At 47.3% G+C, this 15,655-nt stretch overlaps 1 protein-coding gene across 2 annotated transcripts in view; it reads right to left on the reverse strand.

Annotated features, from left to right (window-relative positions):
- The window catches only part of LOC127472289 (vascular endothelial growth factor receptor kdr-like), a 131,397-nt gene that overhangs the window by 29,423 nt on the left and 86,319 nt on the right, over positions 1 to 15,655 (reverse strand). Inside the window, exons 13-19 of one of the 2 annotated variants that reach the window (XM_051790311.1) lie at positions 9,974 to 10,267; positions 7,851 to 7,997; positions 5,676 to 5,801; positions 5,465 to 5,571; positions 4,131 to 4,266; positions 2,777 to 2,881; positions 404 to 517 (exon numbers count right to left, since the gene is read on the reverse strand). In XM_051790311.1, coding sequence (XP_051646271.1) covers positions 404 to 517; positions 2,777 to 2,881; positions 4,131 to 4,266; positions 5,465 to 5,571; positions 5,676 to 5,801; positions 7,851 to 7,997; positions 9,974 to 10,267 — 1,029 coding nt within the window. Of the gene's footprint in view, positions 1 to 403; positions 521 to 2,776; positions 2,882 to 4,130; positions 4,267 to 5,464; positions 5,572 to 5,675; positions 5,802 to 7,850; positions 7,998 to 9,973; positions 10,268 to 15,655 lie in introns of both variants that reach the window. The other variant, XM_051790301.1, reaches the window with a different exon arrangement.

Consider the following 15,655-nt stretch of genomic DNA (forward strand, 5'->3'; position numbering starts at 1 on the left):
GGGAAGGGAGGAGGCCTCAGTGAGCCAAGTGCTCAGCCTGGTGCATCCTCCTGATAAGGCAGGGGAGGAGAGGCAGGAGAACCTTTGAAATGACCAAGAGTGCCTGTTGGAACAATTGGGCACCTAATTGCAATTCAGTGTCCTGCCTCCCTTCAGGCCATAATCCCTTTTGTAAACAGGCTTCCAGGGAAAACAGAGAAGTGACACTATGGGCTGGGAGATGTTCAGAACCCTTGATGAGGTGAGGCCACATTCTGCAGCAGCAGAAGCTCCCCTGTGAGCAGAGAGCTGGAAATGTTTGTGCTTGCATTAACTGCAGACTTGGACTCCACCTTGGGCACATCCCAACACCTGTGTATCTGAAAAGTGTTCCTTTGCTCCTGATTTACTGAAGACTTCTCACCTCCAGCTTTGGTGCAGGCTCCCAGTAGGTTGACTACATTCAAGTGATGTCCTATATGGATGAGGATCTTCAGTTCAGACATTAAAGCCTTGCATTCATTAGTAGTTGCACATTCTGCTTAAGATAAACAGGAAAAAAATCATCTTTACACAACAGGATATTTTGAACAGGACACAGCAAGATCCTGTTTATACTTTGAAACAAAACCCACCCAGGTTACTTGTAATATCTTTGCTTTTCAGACTCAAACAGATAATAATTCATCTGTTTCATTGTCTGCTGACCTTTATGAAGTGGGAAAACACTTTATCTTTTGGGTGCCTCTTCCTTTCTCGAGTTTCGGTTATGGAGGGTTACTGTCCCTTCCCCCAAACCAGATCCCTTTGCAAGGACTCAATTTTGCAAGCTTAGCAAAGGATCAGCCAAGCCCTCCAAGCCCCCACACCCCATGGGAAGTGTTTCTCCATCTCTCCCGTGGCTGTGAAGCTCAGCAGGACTTTGGTACAGTACCTCAGTACTGAGCAGCTCTCCGCTGCAGGGGATGGAGGAATTCACATGGTGTCCCAAAATGTACAGCACTACTAAATCCCAGCCCTGTAAGAGCTTATCAACCCTAAAATAACTTTCCAGCAAAGATGGGGGGGGGGGGGGAATCTCTGTGTGTGAACCATGACCTCAACACTCAGTGAAGCCCATGGCCAGTCACACTGTCCTTTAGGGCAGGAGAAGGTTGTTCAGGTGCCTTGTTTTCCCTGCCTTCTATCCAAAACTTCCACAGTGTATTTTAAGAGAAGGGGCTGTGTGCTTTTTCCTCTGTTTTTGCCTTTGAACGATGTAAAATTTAAATATGAGGAAACAGTTACGTAACAGATAATTTGGTGTGACAAGTGTAACTTTATCTGTTTGCAGAATCCTCCACAAACAAATCTTTCCCCAAACTGTGTCATGAAGAAGGAGCTCTTCCAAGCCCAAGATTTCTCCAGTCAGCAGTGTTTGTAGCTGGGTGTGTACATGGGTGATATCACTCCTGAATTCCCCTGGCAGGAGGTGGAACACACACCTGACAAAATCTGAATGGTGCAGCCTCACAAGTGTCTCAGATAATCTTGCCCATTGAATTTTAGCCTTCAATCCAGAACAGATACCAGCCCATTGCATGGAAATGACACACAGTGCTGGAATTGCAGAAATGCAGACATCTCCAGAGCCTTTTTTTCCCCTGAATGGATTGACTGACACTAGAGAATCTGCTTTATTCATGAAAGTGATGAATTATGGGCACGTTAGTTGGGGAGGGACAGATGAGAGCAGGAGGCAGCTGCCTCCACTGGGGGGAGGGAGGTGTAAAACGATGGGGGATCTGGCAAATGGTTTGCTGAATATGTGCTGGCAGGGTAGAGCTGGCATGAGGATCAGCTGGGAAGCACAGCATGGAAAGGAATGAAAACCCAGGGCTGTCCAGGGCAGTAAGTTTTGTATGGAGATGGGAATGTGTCTGGATCAGGGGCTTCTAGGATATTTCAGGGATTTCAAGATGGACATAGGATAGAGGAAACAACATCAGGAGAGATGATCTGAAGGTCTGCTGACTAAAGTAGAGAAGGGAGACCAGATTCCAGAGAGTTCCAGACAGGCGATAAATGGATGCTTTTGCAATTTCAGAGAGACAGGAAGCAGCAGAGCATCAGGAGAGGCAGCTGGACACAGAAGCCAAATCCTGTGGCAGCAGTGCCGTTGCAGGGGTTAGTAGTGTCATGCAGCAGTGATGGAGCAGTGTGGGCCAGGAGCAGCCACCCGGTGAGCATGGATTGGACTTTGGGAAACATCCTCAGTGAGCAGTTAAAGACCCTGACCCAGGCAGGCCATGTGCATTTATTCCCATGCTGTCTGCAGAGCTTTGTGTGCAAATACAATACGGAAGAACAGGCCCCAGGTTCCCCCTTCCCACCACCGAAGGGTAAAAGCTTTCCTTAATTTCAATAATTGCAAGCAAGATGTCTCTAATTCACTCCCTTGGCATCGCTTTTCTTCCAACCCCTTGAACTGTTCTACATCTGGAAGGGCTGTGATGGCAGCTCAGATCCAATTTCAGCCTATCTCATGTAATTACACTCCGTAAGCTGTTTCCCTCCTAACCCCCAGACCTGGAAGCTGCTGTTTCCCTCCTCTAGGAATACCAGCCTCAATCAGCAGCGCAGCACGGAGCCCGCCTGTCATTTCCTCCACGTCCCAGCACTGCAGGATGACTAATTGCTCCCACATGGAAACCCACTCCCTCCTGAACACAATGAGCTGGGGAGCTGAGAACTGGAAACCTCATTGCCCGCAGGTCCCCCGAGGAGTCTGGGGGGGATCTCAGAGGGATGGATGTACCTTTGAGCATTTTTACGGCAACTGTTTTGCAGGTTGAAGATTTATCAATGCCAAAAGCAGACGCCTCCACCACCTTCCCAAAAGCACCATGACCCAGTGTTTTACCTAGAGGAGCAAGAGTCAAGAGTGAGCCCAGGGGACCAACAGTCTGGATCAGGAGGGAGGGGAACATGCAACCTGAGCTGTGCAAGAGATCCCAGGCACAACACACAGCCCGACAGGCACAGAAGCTGGATCACATATTGCAGCATATGGATATATAGGGGGGGATTTATATCCATATGGCTTTGATGCGATACAGGACGGGATAGAACAGAGGAGAATAAATCAATCTGCACTCAACTGAAGGCAAAGCTGATACATACACATGCCCGGAAGGTAAAAATGTTACCTAGGGCTGTCCTGAAGCCCAAGAAAGTCAGAGTTTGGGTGGATTGTGGATCCCTGATCTCTCAGGAATCATGAAGAGAGCCAGTTGAGGCACTCAGGCAGACACAGCCCTTTAACCTTTCAGTAATTGACATTGATTTGAGGGCAAAGCTTTACTAAATGGAATTTAAGATTATATTTTATGTTCCCTTCCATTTGAATTGTCATGCCTGTGTTACCTGGTGTGCTCTGAGGGTTCTGACCCCCAGTGCAGCAGAGTGCACCGGGCATCACGGATAGTCTGACTTTATATCCCACCATGATCTCAGCTTTCGTGATTTTTGTCTATCTCCTTCTTCCATGTTTTCCAGCTGAAGCCCCAAGAGCATACACAAATACAGATATATTCCCCGCACTCCTCAGATCACACAGATGTTACTGTTTAGCTATACAAACACAACTTGCTTTTTACATTTCCCTGCTCCATCAGCCAGTAAGATGAGCTGGTAGAAGAAAATTGGTTCATTTTTTCATGCTAGCTCTTTATAACTCAAAGCCAAGTTCAGATGGTCAATAAGGAATTGATTATTTGATGAATTGATAGGTTTCTTCAAAATAAAATTCTCTGAAAGATTGTGACCTTTTGGATTGACTTCTCTTCCCCTTTTCCTCTATGGGAATTAAACCATACTTTCGGCAGGGACAGTACCTGGAGGTACCTTTCTTCTCTGTCGATAGTTTGGCTTCACTTTTCCAAGGCAGAAAAAGAGGTGCCAGCTATTTTGACATAGTCAACATTTTTCCTTTCCTTACCACCCGTGCTCCACTCTCCATTAAGAATGATCCTGAGCTCTGTGATCCTTGATCCAAGGATGTAGTACCTTGGCACTAAAGGATAGGCTGCTCCTGGGTTATACAACAGATCCACTGGAATTGAGGACTGTTAGGAATCCTCCTTCTCCAAGAAAAGTCCCAAAGCACTCACCCAGCCTCAGCCTGTCCCTTGGGAACTCCCACTTGCTGCTGTCGTAGGGAAGGCGGTCGCACTGCTCATCAAGAGGCATCTCCTCCGGATCCATGATAATGGACAGGTATCCTGTCTTAATATCTGTGGCATCGGGCTACAAACAGGGGGTGCAGAAATTATTCACAGTGTTTACCCTGCAACTCTGATAGGAGAGAGCTGTGGAGGCTGAGGGATGTCTGGGGAGTTCCCTGCCTCCAGACTTAGCTCTCCAATGTATTCTGAACCATCACTCCAGCCTCCTGCCTCTCCTTATTTTCCATCGATGTTTATGTGTGCCTGCCACTCACTGCTGTTGGGAAGAGTCACTGATTGATGCTGGTAAACAGTCTGAGGACACAAAATTGCTGCCTTCTACCTGTCTCAGTGAAAGGAAATCAGTGCTTTTCCATGGGAGCTCCAGGAGTTGCTCTTCCTGGTGCACTAAAGAGCATTTTGCCATTTTTATAGTTTATATATTTTGTTTTGCAGTCTTGATTCTCCATAGCTATCCACTTGGTGGCTATTGCTTATTACAATTTAAAATGGGCGGAAAGCTGGTGGAATCTGCTACTTCTGATGCTGCAAAGAGAGAAATTCTGCTTGGATGGCTCCAGTGAGGGGACTGGCATGGGGGTAAAATATAACAGGAAATTCAGCATTGTCCACAGCTCAGTTAAACTGAGGTCAAGGAGGAGAACGTGAATTTAATCACTGTATTTGCAATAGGAGGAGAAATCTTACTCAAATGTTGGAGACCAGCACTGGGACTGTAGTTTGGTGAGATTTAGAAGAGAGAGCTGTGCTTGCCTCGCTGTTTGCTGTTTGGTTTAGGAAAAACAGACCTAAATTCCTTGGAACTTTACTGCAAGTTTACTTTCCTGAGTCACAAAAGGGAGGTGAAAGAAGAGCAAGACTGGCAGACCAAATAAGCTGTGTGGTTTGAGCGCATTTCCAGGATCTTTCTTGAAACAGAGCCTCCTTTAATATCTGTGTTTCAGAAACAAGTGCTGAAGTCAAGCCCTCATTTTAGAACGTATAGGATTGTTTTTTTGTTTCCTAATCTCACAGGCCAGTTTGACTCATGAAGAGGGAGGTGCCTGATTTTATGGTACCAGAGGAGTGGGTAGAAACCTCACAAGTGCAAGGGATGTCTGGAGAAGTCAATGGACTGCCAGCAGAAACTTTGAGCTGAATTTCATAGGGACATTTTGCCCAATTTTCTACCATCTGTCCCAAACATTTATCCCTGAACTCTGATGTTACACATTAACTTGAGTCTGATCCCAGACTCTGTGCAATGTAGGAGCTCTTACTTTTCTCAGTTTCCTGATGAAGAGGGTGAGGAGGAGCCAGAAGAGAGTTGCAGCCAGTCCAGTGCACACCAAAATGATCACTTCGATGTTGGATTTCTCCTCAGAGCCTGCAGGTTAAATGTACGACCACATGATAAACACAGTCCATGACTGAAGAACAGTTCTCCTCAGCCCCACAGAACATCTGCACTTTCCTCAGGCTGGGCCTCACCTTGTATTTTGATGAAGGCCGACGTGCTGTCCTGGCCTAGCTCGTTGGACGCCCGGCACTCATAGAGCCCCTCGTCGTCCTTCTTCACCCTCTCAATGACCAGGGTGTTATTTTCCATGGAAATTCCTGTTGTAAGGGATTTTGGTTAATATTGGCACAGTAACCTACCTGCCTGGAAGTGCTTTTAGGAGCCAGAGAACTGAAAGACAGCTCCCATCCATCCAGCTCTGGCACGTGCTGGTGTTTGGAGGCATTTTAACCCTGTGCTCCTCATTCTGGCCTGGCAACAACCTTTCCCTGACATTTTTTTCTCCTCAACAACTATATAAATTTCTTGGGGGTCATTTAACCAAGAGCAAATGTGGCTATTAATTTAGAGTGGAGAGAGCCCGAGAAAACTTCTCTGGAAGTTAGTGAAGGGATGGGAGGACAGGTTGTCTGATAGCAATAAGATACACTGGGGAAAAAGGGAACTCGGTGGAACATCCTGGAGGCTGTGGAAAGTGATGGACTTCTAACACGTGGAACATGGAAATCAGGTTATGTCCATCCCTGGAAAAATCACTGTGTGGAGCAATCCTGGACTCACAGGCAGCCAGGGGCTAGAGTGGAGTGGGAAGAGAGAGGTTGCCTAGATATGACCTATGAGACTTTTCTACATTTAATCTTCCAAGTTTAATTTTTCCTGACTTGTGGCATTACACCAAGAGCTCATCTGTTTCATTAAGGATATGATTGGGGCAGAAATAGGGAAACGGGTCAGGCTTTGAATCCAAAAGGGAAGGACATTCCAAATTTCTAGGTGTTCTGCCTGTGAATCCCGTTGTTGTTAACAAGAGCACTGCACAGAACTTGCCATGTACAGTGCTGAAATATTTACCCTGAGGTGTTTTTTCCAAATATTTTATTTATGTTTCCATTGGTTGGATGAGTTACAAGCTTGTCCCTCCAGAATTATTTCTAAAACTTCAGTAGCTATAAAGAGTTTCTCTCAGAACATTCTGATATGAATTATGGATGATCCTAGATTTCCGACCTAGTCCAGGATGCAAAATTAAAGTCACAGGACCAGCTACTGACATGGGATCCTCCATGATTTATGGGAGATCTCAGGACATGCTCTGCTCTGCACTGAGGCAGCTTCACCTCAGTTCTCAGGGCAGTTTTGGGCACTACAATGTAAAAGGACATGAAGCCATTAGAGAGGACCCAAAGGAGGCCACAAGGATGGGGAAGGGTCTGGAGGGCCCACGTGAGGAGCAGCTGAGGGCACTTCGTGTGTTCAGCTGGAGGAGACTGAGGGGAGACCTCACTGGGATCTTCAACATCCTCATGAGGGGCAGGAAAGAGGCTCTGATCTCTGCTCTGTGGGACCAGGGAAAGGACTGAGGGAATGGCTGGAGCTGTGCCAGGGCAGGGTCAGGTTGGATCTCAAGGAAAGGTCCTTCCCCCAGAGGGTGGTTGAGCACTGACCAGGCTCCCCAGGGCAGTGGGTACAGCACCAAGGCTGCCAGAGCTCCAGGAGGGTTTGGACAACGCTCTGAGGGACAGCATGGGATTGTTGGGGTGTCTGTGCAGGGCCTGGAGTTGGACTCAAAGATCCTGATGGGTCCCCTCCAACTCAGGATATTCTGTGATTCTGTGACAGAGCTGAGAAGGAGCTCCAGGCTCAGGTGAGGGAGCCCATGGTGGCACTGTACCTGTCCAGTTCTGGACCAGCTGAGCTGAGAGCACATCCCCCTTCCTGTGCTGGGGGAGATCAAGGATGGGGCATATGCACCTCACCTCTGGGAGGTGACTGCTGCAGTATATCCTGCTTGGGACATATGACAGCCCAGCCTGGGGTTGTCAGACCCACCTGACAAGCAGGTACACTGTGTATCTCAGTTTTGTACCCAAGTGTTGTCTCCCCAGGCCGAGCAGCAGTGCTCCCTGATTTACCAATGCCATGCTATGTGCAGGCTGCCAGGCTCTGCACACAGGAGCATCCATGGGCAGCCCTTGGGATGCAACCACTTTCTTTGACCTCCAAGGCCAATGTGGAGATGCAGCAGTGCTCTGATATCCTGGGATTTGTGTTTGTGTGTGCCCCGAGGCTGTGGGCACCATCCTGGCTCAGCTCTGTGTTGTGGTGACCCTGCCATCCATTATCCCATATCCCACACAATTCCTCACCTGAAGCTGCTGAGATGGGGTATCCATTCTTCCTCCATGTCACCTGTGGCTCTGGGGTCCCGCTAACCCTGCACTCCAGCAGGATCTTCCCGCTGATGTTGACCTCCAGGTCTGTGAGGTTCTGGATCACGAACGGCGCTGCCTTTGCTGCAGCCACAAAGGGAAAGAGCCACAGTGAGCCCTGGGAAGGCAGCTCTCTCAGCTCTGCCATCCCCACTCCTTGCACAGCCTCTCAGGGCTGGACAGGGCAAAGATTGGGCCAAAATTCCCCCAGAGATTGTGGGAGGAGCGGAGGAGTTTGTCTGGCTTATTTTCAAACTGACTAAGCTTAGATTCAACTGCAGCTCAAACCTCCTCGAGTTTCTCATCCTCTGAAGAAAACAAAGGACAGTGAGTGGGTGGTGCACATGCAGAGTGAACACAAAAAAAGAGAGGAGGAGGCAAAGAGGAAACAGTTCTAAAGGTTTTACATCCTCCATCATGAGTGCAGTTACTTACTTACTACAAAGCATGTTAACCCCCACTTTACGTTCATTTCTAACAGGTACAGGACAGCAATGAGTAAAATCACAAGCAGCACAAAATCACAGCACAAAAAAATCCCCCAAACCTGCACTGAGGACAAGTAGCTGATGGCTGTTGGAACACTGAAAAGCCCCTGTTTGAAATAGGGGAAGGAGGGTTGGTTTGGAGGGGCATTTCCATGTGTGTTCTCCACAAGAACTGCCTCTGCCATGTGCCAGACAAGTAACAGACCCCTGTCACCCTCAGAGGAATGTAATCACAATTCCGGTTCTCCATGGATGGATTCCCAGTTCAGCTGTGTTTTTCCCACAGCCATCCTGTGTGGGTGTCTGTGTAGGTGGGAACCTGCCTGACTGAATAAAAGGACATGCCACGGGAGAGGGAAGTGAAGTGCCTGAATGCAGAGTGCAGGGCAGGCCCAGATCCTCAGGCAGGGGATGCTCAGGGTGGCTCCAGTGCTCTGGCTGCGGGGATCAGCCAAAGCACCGGCACTGCCATTCCTTCCCTTCCTCCCACCTCAGGACGAGGTCTGACAATAACTTACCTCCCACTGTGGAATCAGAGCTGTGGTAGCCACAGCTGAGGTGGGCTGAGCATCCCCCTGTGTGTGCCTGACTGGGAGAGGGTTCCTGGCTGCCCAGGGCATGTCCTGGTTCACTCCAGCAGGGATGGAGCCAGCACAGCACTGCCCTGCCCTGCTTTCCCTCAGTGACAGGTGCTCATGGCTCATGTCCCCTCAGTGTCCCATGAGCCAGTGGTGTACATGGAGAAGCCAGCCTGAAAATCCCTGTGTAGGACTGGGATCCTGCTCCCTGCCTTGCTGCTCATTGTTTCACTTCTCCATTTCTGTGCTTTGGGCTTTTCTTCACCACTGGAAGACAGTCAATAAATCCACCCATTCCAGCAGCCCCTTTTCTTCTGAGGAGGCCTAGAGATGATCACCCGCTTTCTTCACTAGGAAGCAGAAGCAACTTCACTAATTTTCGGTAACTTTCTACTGGAAGAAGTACCCCATTCTTTATATTCCCACAGCCAGAGGACCCAGGCAGCAGGATCTGCAGTGTTACTGTTTTAATGACAGTAAAAGAGTTGGGGGCTTGGGTATAAATAATAAAATACTGGTTTTACTATGAAGTACATTCCACTTACCCAGCATAAATGGCACATGTCACTTGATTATACACTTGACCAGTGACATTTGAGACTACATTTGCTGGATCCAAATCTATTTAGGTATCTCTGGCAGCTGGGAGTGTGTGGAGTTTTCTACCAAAGTCATGTGGATCTGGAGTGACAGTCCCAAGTTACAGAGTTGTGCTGTCAGTAACATGGGGGGTGATGGCTTTTGTCCTCAGTCAACCATATCTGCACCCAGCATGGAGTTAGGAAGATGAAGTGCTGCTGAAATCACCTTTATGTCTAAGGCAAATACTTTATCCAGACCCAGCAGTGGCTTGGATGAGTAATGTGTAATGTGCATGGCAGGCTGTCAATCCACATGCAGTAATGGGAAAAAATTAACCCAAACCAGGGCACAAAGTCTACATTAGAACTCCAATATAAAGGCAACCCCACTGCCACTCTCTGCTGGCACCTACCTCTCACCAGGAGCTGTGTGTGCTGCTCCAGCGTGTCCGTGCTGTTGTGCTGGTTCTGAGCTTGGCACTTGTAGAGACCACTCTGCTCCTTTGTGACGTTGAGAATGACCAGTGTCAAAGAGATGGAATATTTGCCAGTTTTCCTGATCAGGGAGTCACTGGGAGCTGCCCCTGGGGAGGGGAGGTGCCAGGCCAGGTGGGTGTAGATGTACCTGGAGGCCCGGCAGGTCAGCCGGATGTCGCTGCCCACAATGGCTGTGACCTGGGGGGCTGTTTGCAACCCAGAGGGCACATCTGGGGGGAACAGAAAACATGTTTGTAATTAAGTCACAGCTGAGGAGATCTCTGGCTGCCTGGTGGCTTCTCAGTGGTCAAATTTCCAAGGCCATGATGGAAGGAGCCAGGTTTAATGAGACCCACGTTTGCACATGGTAACAGGCACTGGGGTTGGGAATTAGGGGAGTGAAGGTCCCTCTCACAGCCCATTGCTGACCTGTGGCAGTACAGCCCTCAGTATTCTAATCATTCCACTTTCAAGTAATGAATTGAAAGCTTATAAATAGGAATAGTTAATGGGCTGAGGGAGTTTAATCAAGAGAGGTGTTTACAGAGCCATAGTGTTTTCTACTCTCTCATATGGATCTGAATCATGGGTCATCTACCGCCACTACCTGTGTCTCCTCGAACGCTTCCATCAATGCTGCCTTCGAACAATCCTAAACATCCACTGGTCAGATGATGTGACCAATACATCTGTTCTAGAACAGGCAGCAGTCACAAGCATTGAGGCCATATTGCTGAGAACACAGCTGTGCTGGGCAGGGCACGTCTCCAGGATGAAGGACCAACCACCCCCTCTCTAAGATCTTGCTTTATGGTGAACTTGCCACCGGCTGCCGCAAGAGAGGAGCCCCAAAGAGAAGACACAAGGTCTCCCTGAAACAACATCTCAGCCTTGGCCATATTGATCATCATAACTGGTCTACTCTGGCCTCCAATTGGGAGGTCTGGAGACACCCCATCTATAACACTGCTGCTTCCTTTGAGAACACACGCAGGATCACCATCGAAGAGAAAAGACAACGCAGAAAGAACCGTGTCTTGCCAATACCATCCAAGGAGTCTTTCTGCTGTGCCTTTTGCAACCAGACGTGTCTATCTCGCATTGGCCTCTTTAGCCACCAGCGTGCTTGTAACAAATGTGGGTAGAGCCCTCCCCAAATCTTCATTCACGAAGCTGAGCCATGATGATGATCTATCCAGGTAGACAAATGTGTTCATGAGCTCTTCCCTTTCTACCTGCAATCAGTGCTTGAAAATATAATTGCACAGGAATAAAGAAACCCATTCCCATCTCTCAGGAGTAACATTTTCTTCACCACTGAACAGTCTTCTCAATAATCTCTTATATCAACTATGCCAATATTTATTTTCATCACATGTGCTTGGGTGGATATTTACTTGATCACTGTGGATTAACTGATCTAATGATATACAAGTCCTTGAGGCCTTTATATTTAGCAGGGAAATACTCTGAGGCATGACTCCAATCTAGCCACAGAAGAGTAAGCTGGTTTTTGCTATATTTTTAGTAACTTTTCACTCCAGAAAAAAAAAAAAATCAATTTTCCCGAAGTGGCAAACTGAAGCCATTTGAAGACAAGCAAAACTGTTGGAGCAGAAGGCCAGAGCCTGGCCTACAGACACATTCCTGTTGCTGCATTGGCCACCAGAGACCTGCAATTAAACTGGAGCTGAAAGATACTCTATTCCCTTTTTAGTCTATTTGTTTGAGGGATCTATCCACCCAGCAGACCTGAATGAGAGCACATGGACAACCACAGGGACCTGGAATTACTTTGCTGTCTGTTAGGTCAGGGTTTTCAAGTAGCTGAGAGTTACGAGGAGCCCCTTAGAGATGTTACCAGGATGGGACAGGGATGGACTCTGGGCCACCTTCTGAACAGGAACAGCATTTGCAGTAAATCTGAGAGATTCTTGCTTCAGCATCAAGCTGTTGGTAAGATGCTTTCTCAGGTCAGGATGGAATGGATGGTACTTTGGGAAAGACAGAAGTTAAAGAGGAGCAAGTGTGCACTGCACTTGCCATGTAACAGATTCCACATGGGAGCTGGAATTCGGCCCTGTAAACTCCTGCAAAAAGTTCTGCTGAAGCCACAGATGAGCATAAATAGTGAGGCTGTTGAAATAACCAATCTGCCTTAGAATAAATCATATATTATAAAAAAACCCCAGAGCCCCGAAGGAGCTTTCAGATATGATTAAAATTCCCTCTTCTTCACAAGTCATCTGGAATAGAACCCATGAGCTTTGCTTCATGGTTTTTAAAGACAGGCACCAGAAATATTTTACAAAAGATCCCAAAAGAGAAGCAATCCCTCAGGCACAGCTGTGGAAATTGTTATTTTTCTTTTCTTTCCCTGTCAGGAAATTTCAGTTTACCCTGTGTAGTGTATTAGGCTCAGTTGCTCTCTCTTGTTTGAGCTATACACTCAAGCTGCCCTGTGTAACACATCCATTCCTTACTCCTGATGTCCTGTGCTTCCAGCATGTCAAGGTGATGCTTATCAACATGGGGGCAAAGCCTGAGGGCAGCAGGACCTCTCTAAACAGGAAGAATTGAGATCTAGTGAAAACAGTGGGGTGTGGCAATGAGCAGCATCTCAGTCTCTCTCCTTGGGGGTGGACCTTGTCCTGGTTCCAGATGGGTGAAGTTACTTTCTTCCAGTGGCTGTTCCAGTGCTGTGTTTTGGATTTGGAATGAGAATGGTACTGATAACACACTGATGGCTTGGCTTTTTCCTAAGTCATGTTTATCCCAAGTCAAGGACTTTTTTCTCCTTGTCTCCTGCTTTGTCAGTGAGGAGGTTCCCAAAGGAAACTGGGAGGGAGCAGAGCTGGGGCAGGTGACACAAACTGGCCAAAGGGATATTCCACACCATAGAACACCATTCCCATTCTATTAACTGGAAGGGGCTGATCTGGGTTTGGGAAGGGGGGTCTGGCATGGCTCAGTGGGTAGTGAACAGTTGCATTGTGCATCACTTGTTTTTTCTATTTTTATTATCATTATTATTGTCATTTATCAGTATTACTGTATTTTACTTTATTTTCAATTATTAAACTGTTCTTATCTCAACATACAAGTTTTACCTTGACTCTTCTCCCCATTCTACTGGGGTTGGGGGACAGAGAGGGGTTTGAGCGAGAGGATTTGTGGTCCTTAATTTCCAGTTGGGCTTAAAACCACAACACTCCTGACTCTGAAACCACAACACTCCTGACCCTGAAACCACAACACTCCTGAACCTGTCAAACCAAAACAGGGGAGAAGTGCCCTTTTACTTGCCTTTTTCTTAGTTTCCCTTCTAAACAGTTGCTCTTTGCTCCAGCAAGAGTTAGAGAACTACGGTGGGTGGCACTTGGCTTGGGTCTGGCACTGCCAGCAGGGGTTGGAGCACCCACCTGACACTGGTGCAAATTCCCAAGGGATTGGAGGTGTTCCTTTCCAAGCCCTGAGTTGTGAGGGATGCTCCATAACCTTGCTGCTGGACTTAAAAGTTGCAAGTTTTTTTCTACCAACTTAACATTCTGGGAGCAGAGGCCTGGCTTGTTTTTCTTATCATTCCTTCTGCTGACATTTTTTATTTAGCATTTGGAATATTTTTAGCTGGAACCTGTGCTATTATCTCCCATCGTGTTTGCCTTTCAAGCAGCTCTTTTGGTTCCAATAGAATATTCATTGATTTTCATTGCAGTGGAAGGAAAAAGAGAGGGGAAAAAAAGTCTCTTGCTTTCCTCTCTCTTTTCTCCTCCTACCTGGGTTATCTGGGGAGTAGCTGCAGCTTTGAGAGCACATTTTAAGTCAGTTTGTCTCTTCGACTGCTTTGCTTACATAATCTTGGACCTGAGCAGTGATAACTTCCTCTCTCTGAACAGATACACTGTTTTATAGGACTCCTAATAAGTTGGCTAAAAGAATGCACCAGGGAGCCTTTTCCCTTTTATCAGCAGTCACCAAACATGTGTCTTTTATATTGTGTTACAGGGTTGTAGCCACCAAGTTCCCCCTCAGCTGTGTGGGATTCCACAAATAGGGAAACGGGCCATGGAGGGAGGGAAAAAGGCAGCACAAGTCAAAAGGAAGTCTGGCTCCATTTGTATTTACAAGGAATTAATTGTTTTTAATTTCCTGTGCTTTGCACGGTAATCTGGGTTATTCAAAACTTCTGCTCTTGCCCAAATTCCAGCCCTGTGCCTGTCAGGGTGGGGGGCTGCCACCAGGCACAGGGAGGTAAGGAGAGTGAGAAAAAGGGAGAGTGAGCCCTCCAACCCAAACCAGTGGGGTGCTTGTCAGAGATCCTGTAAACACATCAGGAATAAGCAGATGCCAGTGGCACAGAATCACAGAACAGCCCAGCTCATACTTTGTTCTGCTATCCGAGAGCAGATTTTTATCTCCTGTTTGAAATGTAGTATTTTCTTTCTGGTGGAAATCTTTAACTCCAGTTTTTCTGACTTGTTTTTGCAATCAGATGAGTGCCTGAAAAAGGGTTTTCCTATTATTTGTTATTCTTATCCTAACTCGTTTATATTATGAGTATGTTCAGAGTTTTCAGATGGGTGGGATCCCATTTTACCTTTTGTACAAAGGCTAGAATTTGATTTACTGTGGACCTACAGTAATATAGAGCTGCCCTTTCCAAGGTGCAGAGCAGAGATTAGAAGGTAAATAATACTTGTCCATGGCAGAGAATCCCTCCAGGTCAGCTTTTCACTGCACTGGGAAGGTTCCAGTCTGCCTGGAGTGTCTTCTGGAGCATAACTGGAGGTGGACAATGACATGAGGTGCTTCTGAGCATCTGATGGCTCACCCACATTCCTCTGCCCATGGCAAACCAGTCATGTGGTAAATGGGAACACTGGGGGCAAACAGTGGTAGGCAAAGCAGGCAAGGGACAGGTTTTGTTTCCACAAGGATTTACACGAAACAAAAATCCTGGACTAAGAGTTAGCCCAGGACATGCTGGATGACACCATAAGGATTGCCATGGGAGCCTCTGCCACCAGAAGCAGCTCTAGGAGGGGCAGTGACAGTCAGAACATCTGGGAGAGCTCAGGGAGGCTCTGGGGCCGTCACTGAGTGAGAAGATTTCTCATCACATTGGTCCCCTTATATGGTTTGGATGCAGAGCGATCTCCAAACCCTGTTGGCCCTTCATGAAATGAACTCTGCTGGCAAAGAAATTATTTAAAAATAGACACCAGGGCTATTTCTGGTGTCCGTGGGAGTTTGTGTGGGGGCTCTGCAGTGGAAGAACAAAATGGCTGCTGATATTATTCCATTGGGATGAAGACATTTCTCTGAAATGAACTTGGTGATTAAAACATCAGACTGAAGTGAGGCAAGTCCCCAGAGAGCAGCCTGCACAACACCTGAGGATGTTTCCCTGGAACGCTCTGTCATGTCCTGGGAAAACATCTCAACCCTGACCCAGTGGAACGGGGTTTTGAGGGACTTCAGCCTCTGTATCATCCTCAGATTTCTTACCAGGGAAGAAATCTGTCAAGCTCAATTCAGCCAAAATGTTTGAAAGCAGTTCAGGATGCACCAGCTTGTTTGTTGGCAGGAGATAATGGGAGATCAGGTCTTTAAAACCA

The sequence above is a fragment of the Manacus candei genome, unplaced genomic scaffold, assembly GCF_025592945.1.
Source record: "Manacus candei isolate 608988 ecotype Guabito, Panama unplaced genomic scaffold, ASM2559294v1 h1tg000003l, whole genome shotgun sequence".
NCBI lineage: Eukaryota > Metazoa > Chordata > Aves > Passeriformes > Pipridae > Manacus > Manacus candei.